The sequence below is a fragment of the Medicago truncatula genome, chromosome 5 (genome assembly GCF_003473485.1).
Source record: "Medicago truncatula cultivar Jemalong A17 chromosome 5, MtrunA17r5.0-ANR, whole genome shotgun sequence".
Classification (NCBI taxonomy): Eukaryota; Viridiplantae; Streptophyta; class Magnoliopsida; order Fabales; family Fabaceae; genus Medicago; species Medicago truncatula.
Genome location: NC_053046.1, coordinates 3,407,032 through 3,421,176, shown reverse-complemented (window position 1 = coordinate 3,421,176; position 14,145 = coordinate 3,407,032). Strand labels below are relative to the sequence as shown.

The window sequence follows — 14,145 nt, the reverse complement described above, 5'->3', positions numbered from 1 at the left end:
GCTAATATCAAATATTAATACCTTTTACTTATGAGAATTGTGGAATGTGAAAGTATAGAGATAGACAAAGTGAACATCCACAAGTATTCATAATCTTCATAACAAGAAACAAAGTTTTTCTACTAAAGTCATAAGCAAAAAGAAGCAGAGAGAGTATTTTCATAAGCTATCATAAAAAGTGTCAAAATAAGCTAAAAACTGTTTATGGGCATGTCATTTACAGTTTCTTTAAAGACCACCAAGGCACTTACATAAGCCTAAATAAGCTGTTCATAAGCTAATTCAAATGTAAAAGGAAAAACTCAAAACAAGCTCATTCTAGTAAACTTGCAACAGACAAAAAAAAATGGGAGTCTCATTACAACATGGTCTAGAAATGCACAAATTAGATGAAGTCCTATAGGCTATATACATCATCTTCCATAAAATGATACATTATTGTAAGTTGAGTTACTCCCAGTATCCTCCACAGCTAGGATTGCCTACCAATCCTCTCAGTTGAAGCAAGATGAAGATAGGCTGTTAGGTATTTGGACCAGCAGTAGACATGGGAGCAGCTGGAGTTGAAATTACCTCATTATTCTGTGTTTTTAGCTTCTGCTCATGTTCACTTGGCAGAAAACTGCCTACCACTACCTGATACATATCAATCCATTGGAAAGAGTGATGATAATTGCATAAACTTGTCACTTAGTACTAATTACCACAAATCACCAGAATTGCATAAATTTGTTATATAGTGGCCATTTCCTTAACAGGATACAGATAATGTTACTAAATCATCAACTTTACTTATCCAAGATAAATAAGTATAACTAGTTAACTACATAAGCATCCTGCTAGACTTTAGTTTGTGAAAAAGACATATTCCCTACCCAGGTACTTACATTTACAGGACTTGCAGCCACCAATGGACCAGCTACGCGACCGCCAACAACATGTCCATGTAGATCCACCAAAGAAACACTCATGCCACCAGATATACTTCGCCTTCCGCACTTTTCCTTTGGCATGAATGAGCCAGATAAAGTTCGAATTTCATATCTACCGTGAACTTCAATTTGCATTATTGAAAGAATCACACAGAAACAACATATGATTAACAAAGTACACCTAAGGTCCTAAACTTCATATTAGTACATTGAATTAGGAAAAATTGATACTATTACACTATCAGATTATTAGATAAACGCTTCACCTCATATGTGAATAATGTTCGAGACGATTGAGGTCGACTAATGACGACTTTTGATATGACTCCATTTACATATAGAATGCATATAGCTTCTGGTCCTTGCTGACAAAATGACATTATCTTCATAGGAACATCCTGAGACAATCAAAAGACAAGTAGTAGCCATTTATTCTAATCAGTCATCATTCCAGTGATATCGAAAATGAATACAACTATTGCAAGAAATTGTAGTTAAAGTTGTGCATTGACCAGTTAAAAATATCAAGATATATGTTCACTTATCTAATTATGAATATTATGGGAAATAGAATTTCTTTGCATCATAAAAATCCAAAAAATGATATTACCTCTCCAGCATTCACAATGATAATATGAGGTGTAAAAGTAGCACTAACTGAGCTTGCAGGCAATTGGCCTGAGAAAAAAAGAAAGCACTTTCACTAAATAATCAACATTTAAGAATATAATCAACATGTAAGAAAGCTTAACCAACATTTACACTTATATCTTAAATTGATGCAAGTACCACCAATAACTTGATATATACTAATAATACAATATTAAGCATTCCAAACAACAAAATACACTATTCTCGACACTCCTTCACAATCATTTCAACCATGAAACGCGCATGATCACAAAGAAAGAGAATCATCTCCGTGGAAGGAAGATGAAGATGAGAGTTAGGTATTGTACCAGCAGTAGACACGGGTGGAGCTGCCGTTGGCGTTGATGTTGGAGTCACCTCATTTTCCTGTGTTTTTAGCATCTGCTCAGACTGTTCATTTCCCAGAGAACTGCTTACCACTACCTGATACATATCAATCCATTGGAAAGAGTAATGAGAATTGCATAGACTTGTCACTGAGAATTAGTTACCACAAAGTTTGCGTTTTACTACACACTGGATAGTAGCAATTTCGTTAGCAGGACACTAATAATGTTACTAGATCATCAACTTTACTTTTCAAAAGATATCTACATAATTAAGCATCCTGCTACCTGGATTCTCCAACTCGAACTTAGCAGCTTCGCCGATGGAGCTAGATGTTGGCTTGGGAGGTATCGCCAAGCTTAAAGACCCGTCTGGTCTGTACTTTCTAGGGCGGCCCCTTTTCTTCTTTGCTGGTGCCACCGGCTGCATCGGTGGAATGCCTCCCTGAGATGTCGAATCAGCTGCGGGTCCACTGGCAAAATCTGGGATTCTGGTTCTTGGAGCTGCAGGGTAATCTGTTGGAGTATCTGAAGCACCCTTCATGAACTTTACTACACAGTTCAAACTTACTCGTCCAAACCCAAATCAAATTATGATTCTGTAGATATTGACAGAAAATTCTTGGGAGGATTGAAGAAAATGGTATTCACTTTTGAACAAAAGAAACGAGTACTGATGTTTATTATTAACAGAATAGAAGAATAAAGAAGAGTACCCTATATATAGATTCAGGTGCTGAAAAAAGAAACTAACTAACATAACCAACAAACTTGTAATAAAGTAACTGTCTAACTGATCAGTAACAACCTCTAACGATTTTAACACACTAACCAAGAGGTAGATAAATAAGAATATATATAATCATAGAGTAGCACTTTCTTCATGCACCATCCTCGCTCATTGAGAGTGCTCATAGCTCCATCAAGTTATTGTACCATAAAATCATCAATTTTAGTCAGTTTGGTTGGGTCATGGTGCATTATGCATATAACAAATGACAGAATATGTAGACAATACACCATAACCCATGACCTATAAAATATGTACGAATGTACACATGATCTATGTCCTAAATTGATATCAATAACCATAAAATATGTATGTATGTATGAAAAAAGATGAGGGTATAAAAAAAGTAATGATCTATGTACGCCAATGCTCTCATCCACAATTTGAGAAAGAAAGAAATAGAGAAAATGATGTGATAGATGTGATATGTTAGGGTCGTTTCTAAGATTTTGGTGGCCTAGGGCAAACTTATAGTTTGGGTCCTAAATAAAGAGTATATAAAAATTCAAATTTCTAACGTGTAAAAATAATTTGTTTGAAGATGATAGTTTTTGCTACGTTAAGAAATTATCTAACCAAAACATCAAACTTCATATAAAAAACATTGATTTTTTTTTTAAAGCGCTGATTTTTCTTTCGACGGAAGGGTTTGGGATGGTGGAAGACTAAGGATTTGAACTCCCTTTATAACATCGTAATAAACTATACATGAGTCAACATAGAACTTAGTCCATTACCAACAACCATGAATCCCTTTAGAACTTAAGTAATTTTTTATAGCCTAATGAACCCCTAATTATTTTTGTTGGGGCCCAAATTTCGTACTTATTTTTTGGGGCCTAGGATGGTCGCCCTGCCTAAGATACGACCTATCTGATGGTGATCCGAAAAGAAAGATACAGAAAAAAATAAGTGTGTTAAGTGGGTGTTGAAAAGTTGGACGTGCACTAATATAGGAGCTCTAAAAAAAAAATGTGAAATAAGTTTGTGGAACATCAATGGAGATACACATATTCGACTTGAAGACGGTGGTAAACTTTTTGAATTGGTAGAGTTTTTTAACGATGAATATTCATATTGTATATTGAGAGAGATGAATATTCATATTTGAAAAGCCTTTTTATTTTATTTTTATTTTTATTTTTTTATGAATTATGGCAAAGAAAACAATTTGGTACCATGAAGTTTTGGTGGCCTAGGGCGAACTTAAAATTTAAATTATTTTAAAGTAATTTTTTATATATTTATTTAGTCCTACTTCTCGACAATTTATTTCACAAGTATCTATCTTCAATTCACGTTGGGAACCTTTTCTTTTATTTTCTAATATTATATTTCAATATGTTTTTTTCTTCCATTTAATTTTTTTTAGCCGTTCCATTTAATTTTTTTAAGGAGGTTCCATTTAATTTTATCACCTTTTTTCAAAGAAATTTTATTATCTTTTTATCACTTATATATTTAATTTAAATATCGTTTAATCATAACAACCTCACAAATATTTTTATTCACGGTATCATTTAATGATACAAAATATTTTTATTTTCTTTCTTCAACCTCGCAAATATGTAGACACACATATTAACGTTTAGAGTAATACTTTATGTGTGTCTGTTTTTTTGTTACGCTAATGCGTACAATTTTTATAAAATTTTGATTTTAATTAAAAGTAAAATTGTAGATGTCTTTTCTTCAAAAAAAAGTATAGATGCCTAAAAAAATTATACTTATCTTTATATATATTTATATATAGGTGCCCACTAATATGAACCCTATTTTTTCAGGTCCATCGATGGTCCTCTTCATGTGACTATCTATAGCAGGTGACATGCTGTCCCTTTCAAGTTTTAAGTTGTGTAATTTAGTAAATTAATTTATTCATTGTGTTTGTCATCCATTTTTGGAGTTTACCATTTAATCGATTTCTTGTTGGAGATATATTATACAATGAAATAGGCATCATATATGTCTTCTTAATTCCAATTCAGATCACTAAAACTCCACTTCTAAATGGGTATAATCAAAATGAAAAGAGAAACCTAATTTCTCAACAAGGAAAAACAAAAGGTGAAAGCTTTCAATTCTAGACTGAACATAACTCAATAAAAAAACAAAACCCAGTTAAATTGCTAAAAAAAATGAATGACTTTTTTTGCTAATTAGAAAATGACTGGCTATACTCAGTCATGTAAAGAGGATCATGGGTGGACCAAAAAATATGAGGTCCATATTAGGGGTTACCTTATATATATATTGCATCTTTATATCGGAACAAACTATGCATATCTTTTTCTTATTCAAAACAACTAAAAATTGTTAAATAGAAAAGATATTATTTTATATTTTGTCAGCATCAGATGATAGGATTTTGTTTAAGTTTGATAATGACCCGAAAGATGTATTTCCTTATGTTGTGTAAATATAGTTGATGTAACACTATGGGAAAAATACTCCGTAGCTTTATCATTTACCTTCTATTTACCTTGAGTTCTTTGCTTCCATTTTGTAGTCAACGACAATCCAAATATATGTAACAATTTGGTCAGGTTCGAGGCTGCTCATCAACCTACATCATCCGATTGTTGAGAAGTTTAAGACTTAGTAAGTTTGCATTATGATTTCAAAATACAGTGTTAGAATAACTTATTATTTCACAATCCGATTTGATTTTTTTTGACCATGTTTCTTGAATTGTTGTCGTGACCTTAACACTTCTCAAGCTCAGAGTCAAAGCTTCAGTTGGAACTTAAGTCAGAGTTCGACTTCTTCTCAACGTACTTCGTATAACGATTTTTCCAAATTGTCTTAGTTTAGATCAATTGTTGAATTTATAAGGGTTTTTCTATCATGTGCAAATTTGCACATGTTAAGAAGTTTAAAATAGAAATTTTGTATTGGAACTTGTACATTTAATATTAAATATAAAACTTTTAAATAAATAATTATAGTTTTCCAAGAAAAAGTTACTACTATTAGTTGTTTTAACATGTGCAATGTTGCACATGTTAGACAAACCCAATTTATAAACTTAGTCAATGTCTGCTTTTTTTATGCACGAACATGCTTTGAGTTTTTTTACGCACAAATTAAAAATACATATTGCATTATTCTTTATTTCATGTGCATAATATGTGTTAGGAAACATATTGCATCACTATTTGGAAAACAACTAAATTCAATCCTAACCAGTTTGGATTGTATTATGAGAGTTGCACCAAATGTTCGAAGACATCAATGTCAAATGGTGCTAGCTATATATGCACATGCAAAAGTGATGCTTAATTTCCATTTGTTTCAACAATGTTAATTGGTCAACGGGGTAAATATATGTACATGTATACATTTATCTAGACTTTATAGGAAGATAATGGGAAGATAAATTAGAAGTCATGCTACATTTTCTTTAGCTTAAAATCAGTTATGCTACCTTTATTTTATAAATTATATGTAACTATATTTGCATAAGATCATCTTATCTATGTAAATATGTATTAGACTAATATTGCAGTTATTTTCCTGTTTATCATTTCCCAAAAGAGGTGTCAAGAACAATTTTGAAAGGAAAGCGCAAAACAATCACTCTCATTGATGACCAGACACAGAGACAATATAACGGTCACCTCATTACCACCGATAGAGCAAGCTATCAAAATTACTTGGGTGGGCAGTGGTTCAATTTCTGCAGATAACGAGTGATGGAAGAAGGTGGTAAGCTCATCTTTGATCTCGAAAAGTCACAGAAGAACTTGCAAATTCGAGTTGTTCCAAAGTAGATCTTTGTTGTTGAACTATTTGAACTTCTACTATTTTGACGTATCGCTTTGGACTGTAGTCGTAAACTATCTTGACTTTGGAATGTCATTTGTTCTTTTCATTTTGTCTGGTGTAAATATTGGCAAAAATCCCTTTTTGGTTAGTCTATGAAACTTGCAATCTCTTTTATAAACCTAACGATTATGTAACATTAATCTGCACATTGTTGGTTCATTCATTGGTTCCAATTAGTATCAAGTTAATTGTAATGTTGTTTTCCTAATCTCTTGACTAAATAAAACATGCTATTTTCCTACAATAAATCTTTATAATGCTTTGGTAAATGTTTTAGAAATGTACATATATATAACTTCTAATTAACACTGCAATTTGTTTTATATCTAACACTTCTCAAATGAGATATCAATGATATTTCTAAAAGGAACACGGAAAAAATTCACACTCATCGACAAACAAGCTCAAAAAAGGTATAAGTGTCGCTTGATAACGGCAAAGAGAGCAAGTTACAAAAAAAAATACTTAGGCGGCCAATGATTCAAATTTTGCCGAGAACATATGTTAGAGGTATGTGATAAGTTAATTTTTGATCTAGAGAAGCCACCTAAAAATATGCACGTTCAAGGCGTTTCCAAATAAAGATTTGATGTTCATGATCCGCACTTTCAACATATCACCTTAACTCTAATCCTAAACTAGATTTTCTTCACTCATCTATGCTACTTCTTTGCTTGATTTCATTTGATGTAAATATGGATATCAATCATTTTTTGGTAACTCTATTACAACAACACTCTTTTTTATTAGTTTGGATGGATAATATGGAAATTCACACATCATTGGTTTCTATATTGGTTCCATTTGTTTTCATCCTAATATTATAAACTGATTATATGCTCTCTTAATAAACCCATCCATATTTTATGATGAAAATCACAATGTTCTGTAGTTTTAACATCTCTTCTTTCGCCAAGTTAAAAGATTCGTCTGGTCCGTACTTTCTGGGGCGACTCCTTTTCTTCTTTGCTTGTGCCACCGTCTGCATCGGTGGAATGCCTCCCTGAGATGTTGAATCAGCTGCGGATCCACCGGCAAAAGCTGGGATTCCGGTTCTTGGAGCTGCATGGTAATCTCTTGGAGTATCTGAAGCACCACTATTGCTAGCACCCGCCATGAATTTTACTACAAAGTCCAAACTTACTCGTCCATACCCAAAGCAGATTATGATTCTGTAGATGTTGACAGAAAATTCCTGGAAAGATTTAAGAAAATGGTATTCACTTTTGAACAAGAGAAATGAGTACTGATCTTTATTATTAACCGAATAGAGTAAAGAAGAGTACCTTATATATATAGGTTCAGGTGCTGAAAAAAGAAACTTAACTAACAAAACTAACAAACTTTAATTAAAGTGACTGTCTAACTGATCAGTAACTACCTCTAACTATTTTAACACACTAACACACTTGTTTGGTTAATAATGTAAATGCATCGAGTATAACAAATGACAGAACATATATCTTTAAAAAAAAAAGACAGAAAATATAGTCACTTACAAACTAATAAAATAATTTTTGAGGCACACTAAAATTGATATTTATAACCATAAAATATGTTATCTAAAAACACCATAAAATATGTATGTACACGTGACCTAAGTCCTAAATTGTTGTTAATAACCATAAAATATGTATGTATGCTATGTATCCTAGAAAAAATAAAGATGAAGGCATAAAAAAAACGTGAGATAAGGTTGTGGAACATTGGTGGAGATGTACATGATATTCACTTGAAGACGGTGGTGAACTTTTTGAATTGGCAGAGTTGTTATTTCGATGAATCATACTTAAAACTCGGGTTTTTTCCTTACGGATTATGGTAATGAAAATTCTTTGGTACCTTAAAATTTTGTTGGATACGGGTACTATGTCGGCAAACTGACATAATATTAAATGGTCAGATGATGGATAGTATCCAACAAAACTTCAAGTTTTCACCTTATAGTAGGAGAGAAGAGAGGAGGTAGTTAGCTATTAAAAATGCTTTTGAATTGTTCGCTATTGTATAGAGTTGAGACTTGTTTTGGGTTCTTTTAACGTGTTTTTGTTGATATGCTAACATATGGGGTTAAATATATTATGATTTAGACGAAGACTCTTTAAGACCACTCAATGTCATAAGCCTAAATAAGTTATTCATAAGCCAATTCAAATGTAGTAGCCTCAATGCTAATAATTAGAAATCATTCTAAAATTAGTGATTGTCATAATTCAAGAACTAAATAATTTCATAGCCAATATAACTTGAAAAGTACATCAAAACATCATTCATTACAAAAGATGAATAATAAGCATATCTATTTAATCCAAAAGGAAAAACTGTCTAGCAAGTACAAATTAGAATCAACTTCCATGAAATGATGCATTTATGTCAGTTGAGTTATTCCTAGTATCTGCCACTGCTGGGAGGGATTCTATACTGATTATCTCCATGGAAGCAAGATGAAGATGACAAATTATTAAGCATTGGACCAGCAGAAGACATGCGAGCAGCTACAGTTGGCGTTACTGTTGAAATTACCTCATTCTTCTGTGTGTTTAGCTTCTGCTCATGTTGTTCACTTGCAAGAAAAGTAACTACCATTACCTGATGAGAATTACATAAACTTTACTTATCCGAGATTAACTACTACATAAACCTTCTTCTAATTGGTGTTTTAGTATGTCAAAAACATATTAGACTATTAGCCTCTAAATATTTGATTTGATTTTATAAACCTATTATTCCTTTCCCAGGTACTTACAGCTTGCAACCACCAATGGACCAGCTACGCGACCACCAACAACATTTCCAACTAAGTGGTACTTATTAGCACTCCGTACTATACAACATTGCCGGTCTGACTGCTGTCCGATAGAACTTTCCTCCTTTCAGCTTAAGTGGTACTTTCTTATCGCACAAAACACCTGAGGCTCATCTCCATTTCAACCACCCAGCTTGAATACGATGATTTACATCTGCTTCTATTTCTCCGTCATTTTGTACTATGGACCCAAGATATTTAAACCGTGTAACTTGGGGTATGATATGATCTCCAACTTTCACCTCCAAGGTAGACCCACTTCTCCTTTTGCTGAATTACATTCCATATACTCTGTCTTGCTTCTACTCAGGCGGAAACCATACGCTTCTAAGGCTTGCCTCCAGGTCTCTAGCCTCCCATTTAACTCCTCCCTCGACTCACCAAGCAAGACTGCATCATCTGCAAAAAGCATACATCTCGGTGCTAACTCTTGGATGTGTTCCGTCAGTACATCCAAAACTAGAGTAAAGAGATAAGGACTTAGGGTTTACCCTTGGTGCAATCCTATTGTTATGGGAAAATCTACGATATCCCCATCCCGCGTCCTCACATTAGTCGAAGCTTCCTCATACATATCCTGGATAACTCTAATATAGGCAATCCTCACCCCTTTCTTGGCTTTCCACAAAATCTCTCTATGTACTCTATCACACGCCTTCTCCAGGGCTTTCCGGTATTCACAATTTAACAATTTTTGGAGCTTACCCTAAAAGCAAAGTTAACAATATGTAACCTCTCAATGAATCAAAAAACTATTCAAAAACATAGGAAACATTTACATCTATTAATGTTTGTTTGTACTATATCTCGAACGACCATTTATCGAAGAAAATAAAATGAAATGAAAAAAGAGATTACTAAATAGTTTGATACGAGAGAAAATGAAAGAAAATTATGATAAGAAATAAATATGCATAATAATAAAATGACATGTACATCCTTAATTATGATAAGAAAGAATTATGAAAGAAATTATTAACTATTGTTGGGGTATTGCAGATAATTTTTAGGTGTGTAAGAGCAATCTTCATAGTTTGTTGGTAATGACCTCGGCCTTCCTTCTAAAGTACATTGTTTCAACCCATATATTCACCATGGATGAGAAAAAGAGCGAGGTAAATAGAGTTTATCAAACGAAAATTAGTGCTAAACATCATCAAGATTAATCACACCACACAATTACAATTTTACACATGATTAAACATCTGCTTACATGTTTAAGTGAACAAATCTCTTACTGCTTGAACCATTTCATTATTGATAAAAAAAAAAAATAAAAAAAAATCGGTTCCTGCAATATTTAACAAGTGTGCACTCACGACATTTCTAAGCAAAATATTTCATAGTATAGCATTACTCTTTGCAAGTTGTGAAATATCACTCATTAATGCAGTTTTCTGCATAACAGACTTTTACAGCAGTATGGTGAAACTGTAAATATCACACATTAATACAGTTTGGTGCCACTCTAGTCTACTAATTCCAAGTGAAAAGAAGTAAAACTAGCCATGTTTGAGTGCAACACATGGAAGACAGGAAAGTAAATGAAAGGGTGAGGTGAAATGGTGAAAGGTACTTTATATGCCGAATATAATTAATGACATGCATGGTTTGGGAAGCACACATAACTTGTTCTAATAAACATAAATATCAAACAGAAATTGCAAATTGCAACAGAGTAAGTGAAAAGAACTAGTTGTTCTTGTTATCGGAATAAATAGAAAAAAGCTAATAAATGAAAAGCATCTTCCTTGTTTTGGTTATTGGAAGTAACAAAACATCAATAGAAGTGATGTTTGTTTAAGCTTGTAAGTGGATCATCCATCAAGCAAATCCTCCAATGGATAAAAAGGTCTTCTAAAGGGGGATTTGATGGTTGTGTCAAATGGATGGCAGTTGGTTCGATTTCGGTAGATTGCTCTTCGGTCGAAGAGGAGTTTAGTGTCTTGTTGTAGATCTTTTAAGAAGAGTTGATAATCAGATTCCCACTTATCCTGAACAGCAACAACTCTACCATTCTCCTCTTCGGCATAACTAATTTTGGTGATCAAAATGGCAGCAGGAAGGTTTGTATCTACTCCTCCAGAAGACAGGTCATAACCAAGAGCATGGTCACCGGGTTTTAAAATACGACCAAGATGAGTCTTGATTTGAAAAGTTGTGTGATTATTATTTCCAATATCTTTCACACGAGCAACCATGGCATCAGCTAAACGATATTTTTTGGCAGCAGCAGCTTCAGCAGCAACAACAGCAGCAGCAGCAGCAACAGCATCAGCAGCATACAACTCAATAATCAGCTTCTTCTTCTCTTTATTCTCCTCCACCAACTCCTCTAATTCCTCCTTGAGGTTAATACCGAGAACAACATATTCCACTAACTGAGGCCTAGAGAATGAAGGCGTGAAGGGTGCATCCCAGTATTGACCAGCCTTTAAGAAACAGTGGGTCAAGGTAAATGGATCAAGCAAAGTAAATATTTTGGCAACCCTAGTACAAATGACAATAGGACCAATATTTGGACCGAAAGAAGCAGCAATATGACTAGGCAGAATAATCAAATCCCCGCAACAAATTGGGACGATTTCAACAGAAAAAATGCATCTTTCTTCAGGAGGAATCATATTCATATTCAACCGAACCTTGGAAGGAAGTATGTCCACTATAAGATTGACAACATCCGTAGCATCAGATAAGCTATTGAAACAGAAAGACAAACCTTCATCGTCATCGATTTTGTTTTTGATTCTCATAATATGACTAAGCTTAGTAAAATTGGTCCAAACGCTGATCTGCTCCAAATGAAACAAAGTACGTAGTTGACAAACATGTTGTTGACGAACATTCAAAACACCAACCCACCCTTCCTCCATCTTATGCATGCAAGAGGCTAAACCTAGAAGAAAAACTTTTCAACAGACAAATTTGTGAAAATAGCTCTCTATTGCCTTTAAGTTTTTAAATAAGAAAATAACAAAAAACCCTTATAAGCCGAAAATCTAAAATAAAAAACAAAGCAAACAAATAAAATAAGATCATGTTTTTGTTACGGATTAGAATAAAAGTGTTTTTTATGCCACATCTTGTTTTCAACGTTTATTCTCAATATTTTTATTTTTTTTATATTTTATAAAACTAATATTTTATTTGACATAAATATTTCAACAAATTTCGTTTCGTTTGTTATTCTTATCAACTTAATATTTTATTAAAGTTTTTAATTTATTTTCAATATTTGTATAGCATAAAATATCTCAACAAACTACTAATAATATTTTAAAATTTGCTAATCATCAACATTATCAATCAATAGGCTACCTTTTATTATTTATTTATTTTTTGGCAGAATCATTTTATTCTTTATTTATGAAAATTAATCACCAACAAGAACATAATTTTCGCTCATACTAATCATTTGGCACCTCAACATATATATATATATATATATATATATATATATATATATATATATATATATTGGGGATATTTTGACTCCAATTTTGGTTAATGGCTTAGGTTAATTGATATGGTAGGCTTTAATTCCATTTTTTATTGTAGTCAACACTTATCACCACAAAATAACAAAACAATAAATGACATTTAATTAATGACCGGTGCTAGTCACACCAAAAAAAAAAACAAGTTACACCCAAATTTATTTAAAATTTTACAATAATACCAAAATTGCCCTCTTCATGTAAATTTTTAAAAACCCATCTTTTATGATCATTCTGAACCCTTACCCCCTTTCATCCACAAATCACCATAGATGTGCAACCAATATCTGAATCAACATCTTTGTTATTGATCTTTACTATATTCATAAAGGTTAGTGAATTTCATGAATTTCATTTTCAATGAGTTTCTATTTGTTTATTGTTTGATTTGGTATGAGATATGTTCAATTTAGGTTAGTGTAAATTAAGTTTACTTATGTTCAATTTAGGTTAATGTAAATTTAGTTTACTTATGCCAATGTAAATTAAGTTTACTTATTATGTTCAATCTAGGTTAATGTAAATTCAGTTTACTTACGTGTATGTATATAAGAGGTTAGTGTAAATTCAGTTTACTTACGTTCAATCTAGGTTAATGTAAATTAAGTTTATTTATGTTCAATCTAGGTTAATGTAAATTCATGTTAATGTAAATTAAGTTTACTTATGTTCAATTTAGGTTAATGTAAATTTAGTTTACTTATGTTCAAAGTAAATTAAGTTTACTTATGTTCAATTTAGGTTAATGTAAATTTAGTTTACTTAAATTCAATATAGGTTAGTGTTAATTCAGTTTACTTACGTGTATGTATATAAGAGGTTAGTGTAAATTCAGTTTACTTATGTTCAATTCAGGGGTATATTAGTCATTCTGGGGTGTAACTTGTTTTTTTGGGGTGTGACTAGCACCAGTCTTAATTAATTGATTGATTTTTTTCTTCCATTGTTTTTTTTTGTTTCATGCTAAAAGAATTTTTATTTTGGATTTTATGCTCTTGTTATGTTATGTTATGTTGGATTCAAATATTTTTTTTATATTATGTTGAATTCTTGAGGTCTTTCTCAAATAACATCATCTATGTATGTCTATGACAACAAAAACTAATTACAATGGAGATGATTATTTTAATTTGTCGTATAAATAAATACACAAATTTATTTATTTTTTATGCAATTATTGTAAATGAATTAGATATAAGAAAATACTAGGGTTACTTCCTCTATCGTCTTTTTTTTTTTTGTGACAGATTAGTACAAAAATGTGCGTTTATAAAAAATATAAGAAAAGATCAGGATTATAATGAAGAAACTAAAC

At 32.2% G+C, this 14,145-nt stretch overlaps 2 protein-coding genes across 2 annotated transcripts; both read right to left on the bottom strand.

Moving 5' to 3' along the window:
- Positions 1-522: 522 nt before the first annotated feature.
- LOC11436823 (AT-hook motif nuclear-localized protein 1) lies at positions 523-1,566 on the bottom strand. The gene is made up of 4 exons (XM_024784132.1): positions 1,543-1,566; positions 1,192-1,330; positions 888-1,054; positions 523-636 (listed from the first exon to the last, which is right to left on the bottom strand). The coding sequence occupies exons 2-4, from the start codon at positions 1,319-1,321 to the stop codon at positions 523-525; spliced, it is 411 nt and encodes a 136-aa protein (XP_024639900.1). The 5' UTR covers positions 1,322-1,330; positions 1,543-1,566.
- A 9,320-nt stretch (positions 1,567-10,886) lies between these two features.
- Positions 10,887-12,216, bottom strand: LOC11436295 (60S ribosomal export protein NMD3). Its single transcript, XM_003611178.4, has one exon. The coding sequence runs from the start codon at positions 12,213-12,215 to the stop codon at positions 11,151-11,153; it is 1,065 nt and encodes a 354-aa protein (XP_003611226.3). The 5' UTR covers position 12,216; the 3' UTR covers positions 10,887-11,150.
- Positions 12,217-14,145: the final 1,929 nt, after the last annotated feature.